General features: G+C 40.6%; 1 protein-coding gene across 2 annotated transcripts; it reads right to left on the reverse strand.

Moving 5' to 3' along the window:
- Positions 1-66: 66 nt before the first annotated feature.
- Positions 67-20,067, reverse strand: usp20 (ubiquitin specific peptidase 20). 2 transcript variants are annotated; one of them, XM_082539152.1, is made up of 26 exons: positions 19,670-20,067; positions 19,454-19,549; positions 19,233-19,340; positions 19,024-19,077; positions 18,691-18,753; positions 18,465-18,605; positions 18,227-18,329; positions 17,947-18,016; positions 17,662-17,775; positions 17,476-17,554; positions 16,077-16,593; positions 15,792-15,941; positions 14,980-15,092; positions 14,554-14,726; positions 9,966-10,060; positions 9,844-9,877; positions 9,706-9,751; positions 9,376-9,556; positions 9,118-9,244; positions 8,864-9,033; positions 8,614-8,695; positions 7,556-7,664; positions 7,369-7,471; positions 7,224-7,292; positions 6,973-7,141; positions 70-5,746 (listed from the first exon to the last, which is right to left on the reverse strand). In XM_082539152.1, exons 3-25 carry the CDS (start codon positions 19,308-19,310, stop codon positions 6,984-6,986), a joined length of 2,829 nt encoding a protein of 942 aa, XP_082395278.1. In that variant the 5' UTR covers positions 19,311-19,340; positions 19,454-19,549; positions 19,670-20,067; the 3' UTR covers positions 70-5,746; positions 6,973-6,983. The 2 variants fall into 2 exon arrangements, with proteins under 2 accessions (XP_082395279.1, XP_082395278.1); XM_082539153.1 differs by having other exon boundaries at positions 67-5,710; positions 19,454-20,067.
- Between the last annotated feature and the right edge of the window lie 287 nt (positions 20,068-20,354).

Consider the following 20,354-nt stretch of genomic DNA (forward strand, 5'->3'; position numbering starts at 1 on the left):
AAATATTTACCAAAAAGCAGCTGAAAGCAACCATCAGTACCTTCTTGCATCACACACACACCAAAGAAAATTGGCATTTTCAAATGTAATACGAGGGAATTTTAATCATCAAACTAGTCATAAGTTATTACATCAGTTATACAGATATTAAGACATCTCATTGAATTTAGGCCAACCACTTAGGTCCCACGTTATCAAAGCAACACTACTGGCATGAGCACACGAGCCACACATTAGAGGATACAGAGAAAACAAAAGTCAATGAGATCCCGTTGTGTGTTTTAACATTTCCGATTAACTGTCCACATTTTTGAGTGAAGTGAAAACTCTGCACGTGTAGCTAGGCACTGTAACACAAACAAACAAACTCACAGATGAGGATAATTAAGTAATCACCATTCACGATTTCTCTACACTGCAAAGAAAGTCTGAACAAAAAAAAAACAAAAAAAAAACAAAAAAAAAACGCTCCAGTCTTCAGGTCAGCTGTTCAGACTGTCAGCATGTCAAGCACATCTTTGATGATAGAGCTGAGATTGCACTAAGATTTGTCTTTTATTTCATTGCACTTCCCCCCCCCCCAAAAAAAACATGTATCTAAACATAATACACATATCGCCAATAACACCTCTCGTGGATACAACATGGAAATGTGCTAAAAGAAAACACATTAGAAAACAATGAACAAATCAGTGGTGTAAACAAAACAATGGAAAAAAGTAATTCTGCCTATCATGTGTTAGGACGCGCCGTTCAAAGGTTCCTGTTGTTTTTCATATAAAGCTGGAGAACAAAGGAATGATTACCTCCTGAGTTCTCATCGCTTTCCTTAATATCTCTGCATGAATGAGAGCTTTCTCGATTGAGCTTCCAAACAAATAAAGCTGTTAGAGTTAATAGTACACTGCTAGACATACATGACTAATGTAAAGGTGGATGAATGTTGGGAAATTTCCCACCTTAACAAACAGTGTGTAGGGGATTGAAGGCACTGTATTCAAAAGTAGGATGACTATAGTGCAGATAGAGTTACCCCAGCTATTATTAAGGGAAAAAGCACACATCAAACACTTAATTTTTGATCGGTATTTGTCAAAGTTTTGTTTTATTCTGCTAAGATGACTCGAACACATTAAAGGGAAACCCTATTTCTACTTTCTTGTTAGAGAGTAAAAATGTCCAAGGTCTTTTTAAATATAAAAAAATTTAAATAATTGATGAATCTGTGTCTATCTGAACTACTGTCGTCTATTTCCGCAATCAAGTTTCACATTGGATGGGTGTATTGCTGACTATACAAGCACAGTGCCAAATGTGAAGTTGTTTTGGATAAGGGGCGCCTCACTTAGCTGGAAGGCAAGAATGCCACGGGAACCAAAAGGTTAAAGTAGATATGTCACAGAATGAGATATTAGAAATCTGGAAAATTTAGAGCTGAACATGCACAGTAGTGAGTCCACTCAATAGCCATGGCAAGCCAAGACACCTTTCAGAGGAAGCTCATTTCCACTGCTTGTATCCACAATCTCGTTCTTTCGGTCTTCACGCCCAGCTCTAACCATAGGTGAGGACAGAAATGTAGCATGACTAGTAAATCTACAGCTTCACCTTTACACTCGTTTCTTTCTTCACCACAACAGACCGGTACAGCACCTGCATCTCTTCAGACAATATGCTAGTCCCATTCTCTAGATCTAAAGATACTTGAACTCCCCTATGGGAGAAACTACTTTCCAAAGTGGAAAGAGACCTGCACCCTTTTTCGGTTGGGAATTGTGGCCTCAAACTTGGAAGTGCCAAATGTCATCCCAGCTCCAAATCGTCCTAGCGCAATGTATGGCACTTGAAAACAAAGTGTCTGGACTTCTTTAAGTTTCCTTGAAGACTTTTCACCTCTCATCCAAGAAGCTTCTTCAGTTGTAAGAGCAAATGGTGGAGAGTTCCAGATTTTAAGCCCTATTGGGAGTGTCCCCAAGAGGGTCGTGGACCCCCTGTTGATCCTCTGCCCCACACCTTTGAAAGCGGGTGTGAGGCACAATCAGTCAATGTTTCAGGTGAACCCATTGTGAGACTAAGCCCCACCCTATCAGGTGATTTACTGAGGTCAAATGGCTCAGGATGTGAGTGGTCGTTAAGGCGTCTGGGAAGGGTTCTCAAAACTGGATTATAGATGGCAGACAGTTGGTGTCTTAAACCACCGCCTCTGTTCAAAGATGGTCGTTCACAGTGGACATAGATGCTTCCTTCGCTCTTCTTTCAAATCATCTGTCTTCTCTGTCCGAAATGTGAACATTGGCATCTTCGAAAGAGAGACCTGTGTCCTTTAAATGCAGATGAATAGCTGAGTCTTGTCTTGTCAAGGTGGCTCTTCTACTCTTCACTCTTCACCAATTGCTCTTAGAACTAGAGAAGCTTCTCGGATAAGAGGTGAGATGTTTTTAAGGAAACTTAAAGAAGTCCAGACGGTTTTCTTTCCAAGCTCCTTTAACTACAATAATTTGGATGAACTGAGAACCATCCTAGCAGAAGGTCACCACCTAATGAAGTCAGAAGGACCATATGATCTACCAAGCGATAGAAGTGATCTGGGCCCACCCAGCCAGAAACAATCTACCACTTCTGTACCTGGACTCTGGTGGAGCCCTGGTTGACCATTAATTCTCCACCCCCCAAAAAAACAAACAAACATTAACTTTGATTTTATTGGAAACCTAGATATATAACTACATGTACAGAGGTGAGCCAGTTTTGGCTTTATGGTTGAATTCACTGTCAATTTGTCCTGTGCCTCTATTTTGGCTCTTCTATTTGGCAAACGCAACCGGGGTGAATGATCATACTCTATTATTGAGACCCATCTGTTATGCCTCAAATTATAGCCAAAAATGATTCCTTGATACAAATGTGAAGAAATTCAGACGATTACTCCCAAATATGTGTGGGTGAACTCGTCATCAGGGAAAAATAGTAATTTCACTTAGAGGAATTTTTTATTTTTTAAAAAAAAGCAAATGACACAGAACGGGGAACACTCTGGAACAAACACCACTTTGCACCTTCATCTTACATAAAAGATTAAATAAGCCCTCACTATTATTTTCAGTCATTTGGCCCTGAAAATTTCGTTATCAAAGTACTTCTAGCTACTTTTAAACCGGCATCAGCTGAGTTGCAACATTTACCCACAGTCTACTTCTGGAGGTTTTTCACTGCCAGTCTAATACATATAATTTCTCCCTTAATGATTACTGATAAAATAGAGATTTAAAAGCAATGTATATGCACTGACACTTTATGAAAAACACCTATGGAGACTTCATGTCATGTAAATTGACAAAAAAAAGAAGAAGCATGTAATAGCTCATTAACACCATTTCTAAACCTGATTATTATTAACTGACAGTAGACTAGACTAATATAATGTAATGTAGTCTAATATATTAAAGGGAAAGAATTAGCTTATTAAAATAATGCCAAGCATTAACTACTTAAAATGTGGGGGCGACGTTTGGCAAGGGTTAGGGTTCTATTATTTATTTATTTTTTAAAAAGAACAAAAAAGGCAAGCGTGTGGTTTATCTGAAATGAGAAAGAGGATGACTAAGTTTACTTAGCTAAGCTTCTTACAGATTTGTTATCGAATTATCTCTCTTGCATTTCTGCAACATGAATTGCACACTTCAGGAAAATATCTAACATTTTATACTTATGCTAAATTTTTACAAGGTTTTTTTTTTATTTACCACCTTCAGATTGGAGTCCAAACATTGCACAGTAGTATAAAACAAAATAATAATAATAAAAAAAGTATACATACACCGAATCAGTATAAGGAGTAACCTTATTGGTGCGACATGTTTCTTTTCTTCTTTTTTTTTTTTGCATATGTGATATCTGTTTGTGAAGCTGTTGTGTTATTTCTGCTAAATTTTTAGAAGATGGTGGGAAAAAGCACTTTGTACTTAATACTGCCCTTTAAACAAATACTGCATAATGGTCTATTGTAATAACAGGCATCTCAAAGTTAATTTACACTTAGAAATCAAAAGCTTCTGTCTCTTCTCGTCATAAAAACCAGCTCTGATGTTTTGTTGCACAAGATTCTCTTCATTAATCCTCTCTCACGCTCAACTTTCTGTTTATGCCCCATGAAAATTCCCATTTCCAAATTTCCATCTGTTAATATTCATAAACTCCTAAGTATTGATAGCTGCTTGCGTAAACTAAACAGAAGCGAGTCAACACTTCGATCATTTTGAGCACACAAAAAGATAACGGGTTGTCTGTTTGGGGTATAAAAATAAAAAATAAAAAAAAACTCAACCTGTCAGTGAAATGTCCTCACTTGAGCAAAGAAGAACAAAAAAAACAACAACTTTTTTTTCATGCATTTATACCCAAAGTCTTTTGGAACATGCATTTTTGTAGTCTGTAAACCCTTTTAAACAAATTCAAACCTGAAAAGACTCACAGTCCTGAGTGCTTTTAAAGAGGACATATTATATACCACTTTAACATGTTGATGCAGGCTTTACATGTCCCCGAAATGTTTAAGGTTCAGCTTATACCCCCAGTTTTCAACAGACGCTTTCAGTGCCTGTAGCTTTAAATTAAAAGTGCTGCTGGTGCCCAATCTCCTTTTCAGGAAGTGGTCTGTAAGACACACACGGGAGCAGCCGAAAGCACCACCCAGTGAGAGCAGTACAGCACAGTGTGCCACATAGACGTGAATGAGAGACTCTGATGTTTCTATCATTCTCAGTGTGATCATTTTACATGCAACACAAAGCAATCACAAACAACCACTGATTTGAGCTCATGATTATGAACCATGGATCAATTCAAAAACTGAAACTTTAGCAATGCAGCTTTAAAAACTGGCTCATAACTGGCGACAGGTTACAAGCCAGGTTGTAGTTTGTGTCTTCATATTTCACACTCATTTCATTGTCTGTAAACAAAAACTGAAGATTATGTAAATGAGGTCAGCTGTAGTGGGATTTTAAACGTGCTGAAATGCAGTACAGGGTGCGATGAGGAGAGATGCAAAGAGACGTAAAGGACCGAGCTGAGCTTGGACTAAAGCAGTAAAGGTGACATGAAAACACAGAAATGTACACCGGGGCAGGTCTGTTGTATTCAGGTGCATCTATTCACCAGTGGGGCCTGTATGTAACTACATGCAATATCTCTAGAGATGCTCTTTTGCCATCTTTTGTGGAAAAACAAAGTAGATATGCATAATATGTCCCCTTTAAAGATCAAAGTGTCCGACTGTGATTTATCTGACATCCCTCTCGTCATGGCCGTACCTGCTGATATGTAACTAAATAACAAAAAGCACTGTTAATGTCTCTGGGTTTGCTTCCAGGGAAGAAGAGAAGTCCTCAAAAGCAACACACTGTAATTCTATTCTCCGCAGCATTTCGTCTTGTAATACTTGCAGCCATCTGCCCGTTTAGCATTATACAACACCATGTCACTACAGCGGCCACTGAGACACCACAGCTACCAAAAACAGCTCCAGGGATGTGACAACATCTTATTTGTACACCTCAACATTAAGGATCAAAGTTATCCAACAAATAAACCGTGTTGTTTTTAGGTAGCGTTTTCTCTTGCTGCAACATGGCTTCAGAATAACATGCTGCTACATTTACAAAGTGCTCAAGATGGGGCTTCTTCACCGTGGTGCAAATTCCTCAGCTTCCTGTGAGGACAAGAGTGGAAAAAGGGCTCAGAAGACCTGGGGATGATAAAAGTTGAGAAACAGTTTAAGAATGAGCAGACCCTTGGTGAGGCATCATCTCCAACTCTATATTTTGGATTCATAGCAGTTAAGAGACCAGATATCCTTCTTTCTGCTGATTTACCCAAATACACTAAAAGGCATACCTGAATCCACTCTGTGTATATACAGCATATATAGGGATATGTATGTTTATAAGTACAGTGTTGTGCAAATGTCTTGAGCCACCTCTCACTGCTATATATTTTCCAAAAAAATTCCAGACATTTATTGAATCCTGCAAACATACACGGAAATACAGAGTTTGTACAGTTCTAACAAGTTCAGCAACAGAGCTTCAGGCCTTTTGTTCTCTTCTCTGTCAAGATGATCCCACGCTGCTTCAATAATGTTGAGGTCTGGGCTCTGAGGAGGCATTTTATTGCGATTTTTGAATCACTTATTGCTAAAAGATGAAGCTGTTACCAATCAGACACTTTCTAGATGGTATATCATGGTGAATCAATATCTGACAATACTTATTATATTTGTTTCATCACAAATCCCACAAACCAAGGCAGCAACTCCCCCGTGTTTTACAGATGGCTGTAGACACTCACTGTTGGACCTCTTCTGACCGCCACCATACATGTTGATAATAAGTTTTAAATGTGGATCCCCTGCTCTGTGATCAGAATTTACACCAAAAATACAGAATCTGAATTCCTTTGTTTATAAGACCTGTTGCCACTGATTTTCACTCCAGCTCCTGTGTAATTACACACACCTCAGCCACTTCAGATAACAGGAGATGAAGTCCAGATGCAACTTTTAGGTCCATTTTTTCACGTTTTTGAGGCTTGCCAGGTCGTCTTTATCCAGGTTCCTTAATTTTTTTTTAGGACACACTGCACACCATGTGGAGATGTGCCAAATTTAAAGCTAATAGCTCTGTGTTGTGTAACTGTCTTATGTTTGGATTTGGGGTGTTTTTTTATAGATTCAACTCAAGGAAATGGGAACAAATAATCTTCGTGACAGGCTCCTAATAACAAAGTGCCTAAAGATACAATTTAAAATTAAACAACAAACATTAAACAAATTTCCTCTGAAAATGGTCAGGTACGAGGACTGGACTCAAAATGAGGCCAGAGAACTATTGCTAAAGATCACTTTTAAAAAATTCAAAAACATCAGTCTCAAAAGTTTTGCACAGTAATGAAGCAAAGTGTAAAGATTCCAACCTCTCTTTATCTCAAAGTGCTCTCGTCTCTGCCTCAATCTTCCTCTCTCCGTGAAGGGTGTCGGGGTCAGCCGGGGCCACCGTCTGTCTCACTGCAATCTCAGGGCCTCCGCCATAAATTCCCAACAAGTACTGCCAAGTCTCCTCTGAGATCTGACCATAGTCTGCACCTGTGGTGAAAAAACACGCAATGTCTAAAAACAGTACATTGATTTTCTACCTTTATGTCCTTTTCAACCTCCTCAGACTTACCTTGCTTTAGCTGTATATGTCCTCCTTTCATAACACCGATTTTACTGTTGTCGATGGGACCGGGTGGCTCTGGGAAAAGGAAAGTATAAAAGTATTTGGTAAAGAGAGAAAGATGGGAACTCGAATGCGCTGCTACTCATCGTACCATTGTCTTTGCCCTTCACAAAGCTCTCCCACTCTCTGAACCACTGCATGCTGATACACAGGATCACTGTTGGAGCCTCCTCAGCTTGAAACTCTTTGTTCAGCTACACACAAGAGAAAAAAAAAGTTCATTCAACACAAAGACACTTTAGCACAAAGGTAAACTTTTGCATAACACACACGTTTACCTTGATGAAGGTGTCAATTTCTGTTTTTCTGCGTTTAGCTAGAGCTTCAATCTCCACCTGACAGATTGCACACATGTAGAGGTGGTTGACTGCTGGGCCACCTCCGAAGCTGAAAGCAGAAAAAATCCGTAACAGAGAGATTAACACATGATTTGATAAGGAAGTATAAGGCCTTTTTGTTGGTCTTTACATCAATGCTGAGATGCATGTCATCTTTAAATGGGTGCTGCTGCCTAATATAATCAAAGTGGTCAACAATGTTGCTACATGACATAACCATTCAGCTCTTATGCCGAGTGACAGTTTTGGTCATTTTGATTCTAAACAGCAGCAGCGTCTGGTTTCTTTTTTAATACAGACAAAAGTACTGAGTGACACCTCTTCAACCTTTTTCAGGTATAAAAATCAAGCACCTAACCACGCAGCTTGACTTTACACACGTTGGTGAAAGAGTGGGTCATTCTAAAGCGCTCAGTGAATTCAAGTGTGGTGCTGTAATACAATGCTACCGTTGGAACAAGTCAGTTTGCGACATTTCCTTCCTCCTAGCTCAACCTCCTTGTTCTAAGTGCTATTACTGCAAAGCAGAAGTGCTTGGCACCAAAGCAACTCAGCCACAAAGTGACTGTCACTTTTGTGTGTCTGATTTCAAGAGTGCTGGTTGAGATCTGTGTAAATAGTTTTGTAAATCAGACAACTTGTTCTGTTTCACTGTATATACTGAACACTACAGGAGTGAGAAGCCTTCAATCATTAAAACCTCTTTTCTCTTGTTTACTGGATAGGGGTTTAGGTGAGCAAATTGTCTTTTGTTTGACTCTTAATTTGGTCAGGGAAGATTAGGGACCTTTGGAGATCTTTTGTTTGTTTCATTGCCATAGCTCACTGCTGAAGTCAATAAATAGCTGCATAGCATTTGCAATTGCTCTGTGTTTTGGCTCTTTCTTGGGTGGAGTTGGAGTGGGGAAATCACATTTCTTGTTACGCCCAGGTTATCCCAGGCCAAGGTCGTAACATAGTCATACTGAGGTTTGTTTGGCAGCATGGAGCACGTTTACCTGTTGTAAAGGTATTCCCACACGTTCTGGGGAACAATCACAACCAGATCATCTATGTAGTGGTATTTATTAGGAGGGATCCCTGCACAGAGATGAAACACGTTAATAAAGACAGTGCAGGCATGTTTTTCTAATCAAGACAAGTCAGTGGACGACTTAATAAAAATATTTATACCAAGCTGCAGGCTGAGCCATGAAAGTAGAGCGAGCAATTCTGATTTTAAAGAAGAGACTTATTAACCACACATACCGCCATGTTGACAAAGAAACGTGTGGTTGCTGATGGGGCCTGGCTCAGCGAAGGTGTTGAACTTGTTGAGCCATTCTCTGGAGATGTAAAACTGCAGCAGGCTGGGCTCCTTCATATTGGCCAGAGCCACCACCTTCTGCCTCTCTCTCACAGCCTCCTCGCTACTTTTCCTGCACGAGTACAATAGAAATAAATCACTTAACACATCTTGGACGAATTAGCGTAGAGTCTATGTAAATGACGCCTTTGCTCACCTATAGAACAACACATAAGCCTCTGCGTTCTGCACCACCGTCTCATGGACTTCGGTAACATACTGGTCATCAAACTCATACCACTGGCCGTTGATTACATTCTGACAGTAAGCTATGTAGTGCCCACCTGCACCCATAAACAGCATGACAAAACATATTAGAGACAGATGCTAATCGGATATGTGTTTTGCTCGCTCTGTGAGAAATATTGCCCACGGGGGAAATAATATATCAACAGGAAACTTTGTGGTCTCATACTTCCTGCAGTGCCATGGTGGCAAATGACTGACAGCAAGTCGTAAGTGGTAACTTGCGATGGACTCTCTTTAGCCAGGAAAGGTCGCATGTCGAGGCCCTCGAGCGGGAAGGACACGTGGCTGCTTATCTTGAACGAATACATGACCTCGTGCCGAAAACGTTTCAGGTGAATGCACAGAATCTATGCAGCAAATACAGGACAAAACAAGGAAATTAAAGATGGCATTATGCAGCAGATTGCAAATGAAACCGATGTGTTATCTACGGAAAGAAAGTGCTGAGCTAAAAAAAAAAAAAAAAGTAAAAAGAAAAAAGAAAAGAAAACCGCACCTCTGGAAGTCTAAGCACTTTGCAGTATTTGACACCATTTCTCAACCTGTAGAAAAGAAAACACTGCGTGAATAAATGCATACAAGTACTCTCCTTTTAAATCAAGGATATATATTTCAAGCATTTAATTTGACGCACTTTTTACATCTCTCACAGCTGTACATGTTATCCCCTGGGAAAAAACAAAGAAAATGAATGGAAATTGAAATTCTGACATATAAACTATGCTAGTATTGGAGCATTATTAGAGCACCAATTACCTTTGAGTTCATCTGCAGCAAAAAAAGCAGCAAGGCAGTCCTCTAGTGTTACCATGGGCCCCCAAAACCAACTGGGGATACATGAGACTACAAACCTGCACAACACAAACACAAATACTCATAACAAAAAAAAACCAAAGCAAGCTGGAGAAATATTAGCTTTAAAAGGCAACTCTAAACTTCAGCGCAGTTGATCACATAGTGAAAATGTTTCCCCTTTTTCAATTAGTCATTTTTAATTATTCTTACTAATAAGCCTGAATATTCTTTAAGCTTGATTCTCAGACAAAACAAAGTGAGTTAGAGGATGGACTGATGTGAAAGTTAGAACATCTGGAAAACTGCAATTCCTTGAAATGGCCGTTTGGGGCTGGCTCCAAAAGCGAGTCAAAATTATATTTATTGTATTAAGAATTAAGGTTATTGGGGGCGTGACTTAATAACTGGAAATCTTAAGGTTACAGATGTCCGCTATAATCACTAGAGTCTTTGCAAAGACTCCACCAGAGCTAATTAAAGCTAACTGAAGTCACTCGCCCTTTCTGAGGCGACTTTGGGTTAATTTGATAAGAATTACCTGCCAATAACTAAAAAATGGAGTAACAATTCATCCAAAAGCACTCATATAAATAATTATAAATCACTCAAGTGTTTTCCATTGTAACCACCAAATTTCCATTGGAGAATAGCTTCAAATCATAATGTAATTTTGTTGCTTTTATTTTGAAGGCGGATGTCTGTTTTTTAAGTAGTTTTTAAAAATGACTTTGACTTCTAAGAATTTATTTACTGAAGTTGGAGATAAAGTTGTATGCTTAGTTTGTGTAGAGCAGATTAGTGTGATTCACCACTGAATCACCACGATGAAAAGATGAATACAAGATGAAACACGTAGACTTGAAGAACTTGACTGTTTTAGAGAGTGAAAGTTTTAAACATCCACGTATGGGGTGGTCAAGACCAGCTTTGTGAGTTCCCACAAAAACAACTGAAAAACAGTAAAAATATTCTCAGTAAGAATATTTTTACTTTTTGGGCCGGACTAACACACCTTGATAAAACAGCATTTGAAAATGTGCAAACTGTTAACAGGAAGGAACGAGGACATTTCGGGGAAATCTAAAGCTTCGGCTGAAAACAAAGCAGACAATTTTGACTTTTTCTCCTTGCCACCGGATGAGAAATGTGATATCTGCAACACAGCCCAATATAAGTCTATGTACACGTGAAACAAGAGAGTTTGACATCATGGAGGAGCTGGAGTGATTCGTCCATGACGGTAACCGCATGCTTGGATAGGCTGGAGCTGAAACGGCACAAACTGGCAGGTGTTACAACGAATGGCTGTCTAAATCTGAAGAAAGATAAAGTGACTGAAATGAACACAGAACTGAAATTGATGTTTTTGCACTGAATTATACACCAGGAAGTGTTGTGTAAGTCATTGCTAAAAATGAACCATGTTGCAAGAGCAAAAGCACCGAATCATTAGTATTTCACATCATCATCACTGCTGGATCTTTATTGCTCTCTCATAGAGGAGAGATTTCCGTGTATCAGAAGACGCTCTTTGGCTCTACCTTCATATGTCAATAAATATGCTTAGTGACTAAGTTTAACAAATCCCCTCTCAGTGATGATCACCTGTCTGCTGTCCTTCATATTTCTACCTGCAGCGCTCCACAACAGTCCCGGTTTCTCATGGGGAAAAAGCTGACCCCTGTGTTAGCTGATAACAGCATTGTCAAAACACGGCCACTTCTGTTTCCATAATATCAAGATTGCAACAGCCGTGAAGGTAAAAGTCAAAGCTTTGAAACAAGACTTCATAAACTAGTCTGTGCCATCACAGCAGAGTAGTAATGTGAACATGAATTTTTGAGCTATGATGACGCAAACAAAGCATAGGAGTATGACCTTATAGGTCAGATCTTATCTGCACTCCTTCCTGAGGGAGATATCTGGCTCTTTAGTCTCCGGATGCTCTGCCTGTATAGTGCCAACATACGTGCACAGGTAGTTTGATGGTGATTTTTGGAAAAATACACTTACCAATGAGACCGAACCAAAAGAGTACCGTAATTGTCGGGCTATAAGCCGCTACTTTTTGCACAAGCGTTGAACCCTGCCGCTTTTAGTCAGGTGCGGCTTTTCTATGGATTATCCATGAGTTTTGTCATATCATAAGACGATTTTTTTGTTTGTTCCGCTGTTGTACGGCACTACGTTGCCTGGCGGAAGGGCATATGATCAGACACACAGTATCGGGGTTCAAGAGTGGTATGTTGGTCACATGTCCATCCGCCAGGCAACGTAGTGCCGTACGAAGTAGCGCGAAAAACAAAATTCAAAGTAGCGCTACGCGTTCAGTGGGAGGCGTGGATGACGAGCGGCGATAAACTTGCGAAAAGCAAGTTATGCTCAACTCCACCGGTGGATTCTGACAGCGTGGAAAAGTGTGAAAACATCCACGATCACCAACGGATTTCGAAGGGCTGGACTGCTGCATGATGGAGAGGAGGACACCGCCACGGCCCTTCAGAGGGTGTTCGACTCTGACACTGACAACGAGGATTTCTTTGGTTTTGAAAGTGACAACAAAGGAGAGAAGCGGAGAGTGGATGACGAAGCCATCCTGAGCCTGTTCATATCCGACACTGGAGAAGAGGACTTTGGTGGTTTTAGTGCGTAGGAAGAAGAGAAAGATGGTGAATGACTGACTTTTCTTCTTGTTAAAGCCGTGTCACTGCACCTGAGCCTAAAAGGTAGGCCGAATCTATTTTCCTGGTGTGCTGCAGGTTATTGTTATGTACTACATTTGTTACTCGTTTATGAAGCACAGCACATGTTTCGTACTTGTAATTACCGCTACTTGTACACATACCTAAAAAGTTATGCAAATATGTACCCGTAACTTGTTTTTCAAAATATTAATAAAAGGGATGTCTCCAAACAGCCATCTCTTTCCTGACAATTCCCTTTGTGCATATTCTCTTACATATGATAAGTCAACATTGAAACACCTGCGGCTTTTAGTCAGGTGCGGCTAATGTATGTACAAAACAGGATTTTCCCCTGATTTTAGCTTGTGCGGCTAATACTTAACACACTGTTTGCTGCTATAACTACACATGTTTCTTTTTCAGCTATTTATTTATGAGTGACTTATGTATGTATGTATGTATATATATGTATATATTGTACTATTCTTAGTTAGTGTATTGTCTGTCTTGTCTTAATGTTGGTTTATAATGGAGCACTGTAACAAAAAATAATTTCCCCCAGGGATCAATAAAGTATTCTGATTCTGATTCTGATATTCAGGTGCGCTTTGTAGTCCGGGAAATACAGTAATGTTTTAAGCCAAAAAACAAAAACAGTAATGAGTTCAAAGATGCTCTAAGTCAGCAGAATTTTTTAAAAAGAGAATAAATCTGGGTTAAACAATAAAAGCCCTCTTCCACCATTGCTTGAGTGTTATTATGAAATCAAAGGAGTAGCTTTTAAAGGGAACCCCGGCTATTAACACATGTTTGCGCTAAAATATGCACTGTGCTTCCAATAACATATATGTGGTATTAAAATACGCCAAATGTTTTCCTTTTAGGCACATTTTATACAAAACCGATTTACCAGTAGGCCGCCATTGTTATTTACTTCTCAGTGCACTCTGGGTCCCTGTCAGGGATGCATAATTTGGCACGACACCATTGCCACTGGCAAGCAGTAGCTGCATAGACACCAGTAGTTTTCCCTCACTTTCACATCCTCGTGTGACGGATTGTTTTCATCTTCATCTAAACTAAGTACTGGTTGACTATTTTCATCCTCTCTCAGATTGTTCTGGTTCAAACTGGAAAGGTTGAACAGAACCCATTTCCAGGGCACTGCTAACTGTTAACTCGATGCGGTGCAACCGTGTGACGTCACTATCCAGAGTATTTTTGCTGAAAAGTGTAAGTGTAGTGCTTTTCAGAGCCACCTTAAGTTTACCAAATCTGTCCAACCAATGAGTAACTGAGTGACTCTAGATGGCCTCTCTACATGTCCTACACACAAACTTTATCTGTTTATCAGCACATTTTCAGAAAAAAATGTGATAAATCATTGAAGGAAGTTATCTATGAGGCATCACCTGCAATACACTTCCTCTAACTAGCAAAGTGATTGCTAGTTAGAGGAAATAAACTATTCATTTTTTAGATCTATTTAGTTTATAGATCTGGCATAGCACATGCGTTCATCTTCATCATCGAACACACAGACACGTGTTGCAGCACCTACTGAAAAGACTAGCTAAATAAGAAGCTTTTGTAGTTTTATGATTCGTTTTCAGGAAATACACAAAGACTTTGAAAAAAACCGACAGGCCAAGCAAGTTTCTACTCGCTGTTAATTCTGTAAAAATGTTACCTTGCAGGCATATAGAAAGCTTATCTAACTACATCTGAAGTTACAGGAAACTAAAGTCAGAAACATACCAGATTAAAAGTATATCGGTAACATCAGCAGTCAACATTATGCACAACTAAGGGTCAAACATGCAAACGTCGTCTCAGCCTTTTTCAATTATATTTCATTCACTGACCGCCGTATGGAGTCCATGATGTAGGAGATCCACCCCTGCGAGCCGTAAGTGTCAGGGCACACACCAGTCTTCACCGGCAGGTTCTGATGGATGGATGAATGGAGCTTTGCTAGGTCTTCTTTACCAGGAATAGGGAGGGATAAGTCCTGGAAGGTTTCCACTGTAGTTGAGACCTGTACCAAATTCAGAGAACCAGTTTAAACAGCATACCTCTAGCAGTAAAGGAGCAATTATGAATGTGTTTTAATCACTCTAATTACACAAAAAAAGTCTGTATAATACTGAAATGAAATAATTGCACAAGTCACTTCATTTCATTTAAACCTGCTTTGATAGGAAATGTAATATAATTTAACAAATAAACATATTTTATCAAGCGTATACTCTACCTCCCCCTTGTGTTCAAATATGTGAAGTGCATCTTACCCTGTCACAGGTCAAACACTGGACTAGACTGAGGATCGAACCATCAAAGATGTCCGAGATCACACTGCGATAGTGAGACTGTTTTTTCTTCCTGGCACTGAGCAGCAGCTGAGCTGGAAGACACATGATGGGAGGGAGGGCTGGCTTCAGAAGACAAAGGCAGAGAGCATCTCAAAGAGTGCCACCTTAACTAACATCTTTGTAACTGTGTATACTCAAACTGAAAATGACTTTCAGATACTATTCATCAGCTACACATACCTTTTAATGCCTGCCACTAATTCATTCATCCTTCACTTGTCCAGTTTTCTCATTTTTTAAAGGCCACACTGCACACCATGATGAGACATCCCAAGTTTTCAGCTAATGTGTGTCAAAGTACTACTTTATGCCTATCAAACTGTGTTATCATTGACATTTTAAATTCAGCCAAAGAAATGGGAATAAATTATGTGGGTTTTTTTCAACCGACTGACGGTTTGAATGATACACGAGTCACGTGCGCCTCCACAGTCACCTGACCTAAACCTTGGAGTGAAAATGAGTGTAAAAGCAGCCAACATCTCCAAAAATAAAAAACTTAGAAAGACTCAAGAACTCCACTTTGGACAGTGTGATTCTACAGGCAAAGACTCGCCTGCTTCATATGTGAAACATTAAGAAGCATCCTATGTTGTTTACTTACAGTTCTGTACATGCGACTACCACGGTAGTGCGGTAAAAATGTGTTTTACCGAGGCAAATGTTTCTCAACCTGGGGACTCTGTTAAAATTGTGAAGCATCTTGAGCAGTCTATGAGAAATTTTCTCACCTTTTTTGAAGGAGTATGCAGGTCCTGAAGAGCGGAGAGGGCTGGACCGGGGGGGACTGGAGGACAGTTTGGGATGCAGCTCTTGAAGGGTGCGCACAGGACTGCAGGGAGTGGACTGGGGCTGGGTCATCGATGCTTCATTGTCTGGCTCTAGAAAACATCACAGTGGAAACACAAACTTAATGATAACTGATGATATTCTACAATACATAACTGAATAATCCAATATATAAATATATAGATATATAAATATATAAAATCACTGTATTCCTGCTGGTCTTGTACCTGAGCTGTTGTTGCTCGGGACTTGACTTTGCCCTGTGTTAGACGTCTGATGGTTTTCCTGACTTTGGACCTCTGTGTTTGGGGCTGCAGGCTCCTCTTCATCCTCCGCCCTCCTTTCTGGAAACCCTTCCTCAACTGCTGTGTCCACATCAGCATCTTCATCCATCTCTTGTGAGCCTCCATGGAGCGGGGAGCCGGGTAACCTCCTTTCTTTAAGCCTCTCCTTCTCAGAGATCACTGTACCACTACTGACGTCCCCCATTCCACCTGCCGGTGACCGTATCCCATCACACTCATCCTGGATGAGCAGCTCGCTGTCACCCACCCCTCCTCCCTCCCCTCGGTCACTACTGGAGCCAGAGTCACAGGAGAGGAACTCATCCTCAGAGGGGGAGCGGTCTCCGTCTCTTCTGTCCTCCCCGTCGCTCCCGTCGTAGCCCACGCTACACTCCGACAGAGGCTCCTTCAGCTCTTCGTGTAGCTGGTCCATCAGACAGCGCAAGAACTCCTGAGTGTCCTGGACAACACAGAAACCTCATATTAACTGCATGGATAGGGCCGCATTCACAGAGAACATTTGTAAATGGACAATAGATAAACACAAATATTGCAAGCAAAAAGACAGAAACATTGGAGTAACAAGAAATCGGTTTGCACATTAGCGAGATACCATGTGCCGATCACAGCCACTGCGTAAACAGACAAATCAAACATTAACTAAGCCACCGAGAAAATATGGAAAAAATAACAAGAAACTGGATTGGAGATATCTCGATACTGTGTGACTGTCTGCATTTTCTCTTTAAATAGGATCAGACAAACTAAAATACTAAGTCTGACTTGAAGTTTATCCTTAGACGTGCCATGAAACATAACTGGGTAAAAATGAAGCCCTCGGTCTTTTCAGTATTCAAATATGAAGGATACAGAACAACAGAAGTAAAGCCTGTGTTATTCCAAGGAGCAGTTATCTTTCAGATTAAGCAGCCTCTCAGAAGGGAAAGGGAAATTCAATTCCTGTCTTTATGTTAAAAGAAAAAAAATCCATTTCCTATTACTTTGTCTAGTTCCCCCTCCAGACAAATGGCATTTGACGGAAGGCTTGTAGTCTAACAATGAAAGTGATTAAAGATAAAGGAAAACAGGAATTAACACTAATGTGGATTTCTCTTTGTCAAAGGCCAATCAACCATGTTTGTGTACTTGCTTTAACTGCCACAAGGGGGAGACAAACTGCAGATTTAAAACTGAGTCAAAAATAATGGACTGCACTTTAAAATACACAACCGAGAAATCTTGTGAAAAGCATTTTTTGCAAATCCAAGGGTTTAATGATATAAAATCCAATAAAAGGACAGTGTCAAGATGCTGTTGAAGCATGCCGGGCGGACAGCCCTACCTGCTGAGCGTAACCACGAAACATGGGGTTCACCAGTTTGATGCCGTGGGACAGGCTGGTAGGGACAACATAGCTGGGCCTGAGAGGGGAGCAGTAATAAGAGACATGCAATTATGTTTTCATTTTAATGACTAAACACTAGTTTGTTGTCCAGTTTACATACAATCACTGTGATGCTTTAATTACCGTTTTTTATGCCAGAGTTCTGAGATGAGTTTCTGGTAGCTCTTACACAAAGCAGGCTTCTTGTCAGTCCTTACCAATCCACCGCAGTCCAGAAAAAACTGAGTGAGAGGAGGGCTAATGAGGGGGCAGAGGGACAGCTGAGGTTAAAGCACCTCTAACATTAGTAGTAGATGTAAAACAAAAGAGAAGCTTTATTGTTTGACTGAAATATGTCCAATGATTAACCTGATTAAAACCAAAACAAACATTAAAGTTGTTCTACATTTTAGGAGGAAAAGCACGCACCAGTTGGACAGGGCTTGAAGAGCTGCGTTCATGTAGCAGGAATTTCCAATGTTTTTCATTCCTGTCAACCCTACAAACAAAGATCCAAAAAAAGATCACCAATCATGAAACACTTTATCCTCTCAGAAAGCGTTCAAACTAAACATCTTAGACATAAAGACTGCTGTACAAGTCAGAGAGAAAAGAAAAACCTTCAAGGCCTGAATAAAAAGAAACCAGGGCAACTTTGACCACCAGTCTAGAAATGTTTGAAGCTGATCAAGCATGCATGCATATATACCTCTGGGTTTAAGCTCATCCTCTTCTGACTCTGAGCCTTCTTCTTCGGCCACAGCAATCGGTACCGCTTTGAGTGGGTGACCAACTGTCTGGGGAGAGGTTTCCTAGAAAGAGAATAAACAAATATTATAAGCATCTTGTGTGTGTGTGTGTGTGTGTATTTCTTGTTCTTATGTTAAAATGTAAATTCCACTAGTAAGACACTTAACATAAAAACATGAGCTGGGTTGAACTCATACCTGCTCTGTAGCTTTACAGAGGTGTGCTGCAGCAGCTACGGGCACCAGGGCCGGCCTGTGCTCCAGAAACACCTCTCGCTCACACACATAACACCAGATCCTGAACGTTGTCAGATTCACGGTAAGGTTGTGCTTCTTAGCCTAAAAAGGAAGCACACAATCTGCTTATAGACTACTAATTTAAAAAAAGGGGCTTGCAAATAAATTTTGTATGAAAGGGCCGTACCTGTGCATGCAGGGTGCTGTGATCAGAGTAGGACTCTCCGCACCCGACATACGGGCAGTCATTCTGCAAATCAGACACAATGTAAGATAGGATCTCCTTCCTTTTTGCTTCTCTGTTCAGAATCCAAAAATCAATCAACACCCTTTATCGCTTTCCTGAACTGAAGAGGAACTGCATTTTTAAGCACATTTATACTCCACGCTAACATTAATTATACAGCATTCACTTCTAAGCGCAGTGTTGGCTTAGAAGTTAAGCCACCTTTTAGCTTTATAGCTAACTATTTGAGATAATAACGTAAGGTATTTAACAGGATCTAAGTCCTAACCTTACCTGTAGACAGGCCCACAGGTTTGGACCACCAGCTCCACATGACTGACAAGTTCCCTACAGGCAATATTAACACAACATAGTAAAGAAGAAGAAGTTTATATGCATGGATATTACATGAGCACAACACAGCTGAAGTGCTTATTTCAGTCGCCATCCACAACAGGGTATATTTTACATCTGACAGCAGCTTCACTGTATGAAAAGCGCACCTTAGACTTCTGCAGAAGGTCCTCCTTTGTCACCTCGCCTATTGAATCGAGGTGGAGGCAAACGTCTTGTTCAGCCATAGTTACCAACTATCTTCTTCTGGTGGACGTCTGCAAACGTGACAGGCCATTAATAGCAATAAAGTCTTCAGAAAGGGGCTGCTGTAAGCTAACGCTAGCTCCATCACCTCAACACCAAATACACAGACAGACATCGCACTCACCTCGTCTCTGGCTGATAGCTCAAAAGCAGATGCAGCAGCAGCTGTAGTCTGTCATTACCGCGAAGACAACAAGCCCCTAAACAGAAGCTGTCAACCCTGCAAAGGTAAAGGCCTTCTGTTTACCCACCAAAGCTCACGAAACATCTCCTGGCCCGCAGCGACGTGCTTTACAAAGGGCTCACAAACAGGAGCGGCTACCGCGACCCGAAATCTTACTTTTCATGTCCGTGCAAACAGCTCGTGCTGAATGCGAGCAGGTGACAGTATGCTAGCAAGACACCGAGGAGGTGACGCGATATCCCGGCAAACCATCCCCAAACAACCTCCCCCCCGCGCCACCTCCATCTGCAGAGAGGCCCGGCACGGCACGCACGACCACTGGGGACGACGTCAGGCTGAAGGAGGAGACGTCAGCCCCGGCCACCGTTAGGTCAGCACATGCAAATTCAGTTCCGCTGATGAAAATGAAGGCTCTCTTCTTTTTTAATAATAGATCTGTTTCCTGATTAACATTTGATTCATAACTATTTTATTTGTATATATAGATACATTCAGATTCATAAACCGCAAAGTGCGCTTCGATTTCGTAAAAGTCCCTATTTACGGAAGTGACATAATACTGTACGTATGTCAGAGGTACGTAAGTTAAATGGGTCCCTCGAGTCCATCGGTTGACTGTTTACAGTGCCGTGAAAAAACGAGTGTGTCTCCTTCCCCATTTGTCTTTTCTTGTTTAGTTTAGTTTTTCTTGTTTGATTGTTTGGTTTTGTTTTGTTCTTTTGTTTTTTGTACGGGGCTCATATTTGTCACATTTTCTTTTCACAATTTCAGACAATTTAAATGAAGCTAGAGTAATGTTTGGCCTCTGGCATTCAAAGATTTCTTTACACAGATTATGAGT

The sequence above is a fragment of the Aulonocara stuartgranti genome (assembly GCF_965226115.1).
Source record: "Aulonocara stuartgranti genome assembly, chromosome: 7".
Classification (NCBI taxonomy): Eukaryota; Metazoa; Chordata; class Actinopteri; order Cichliformes; family Cichlidae; genus Aulonocara; species Aulonocara stuartgranti.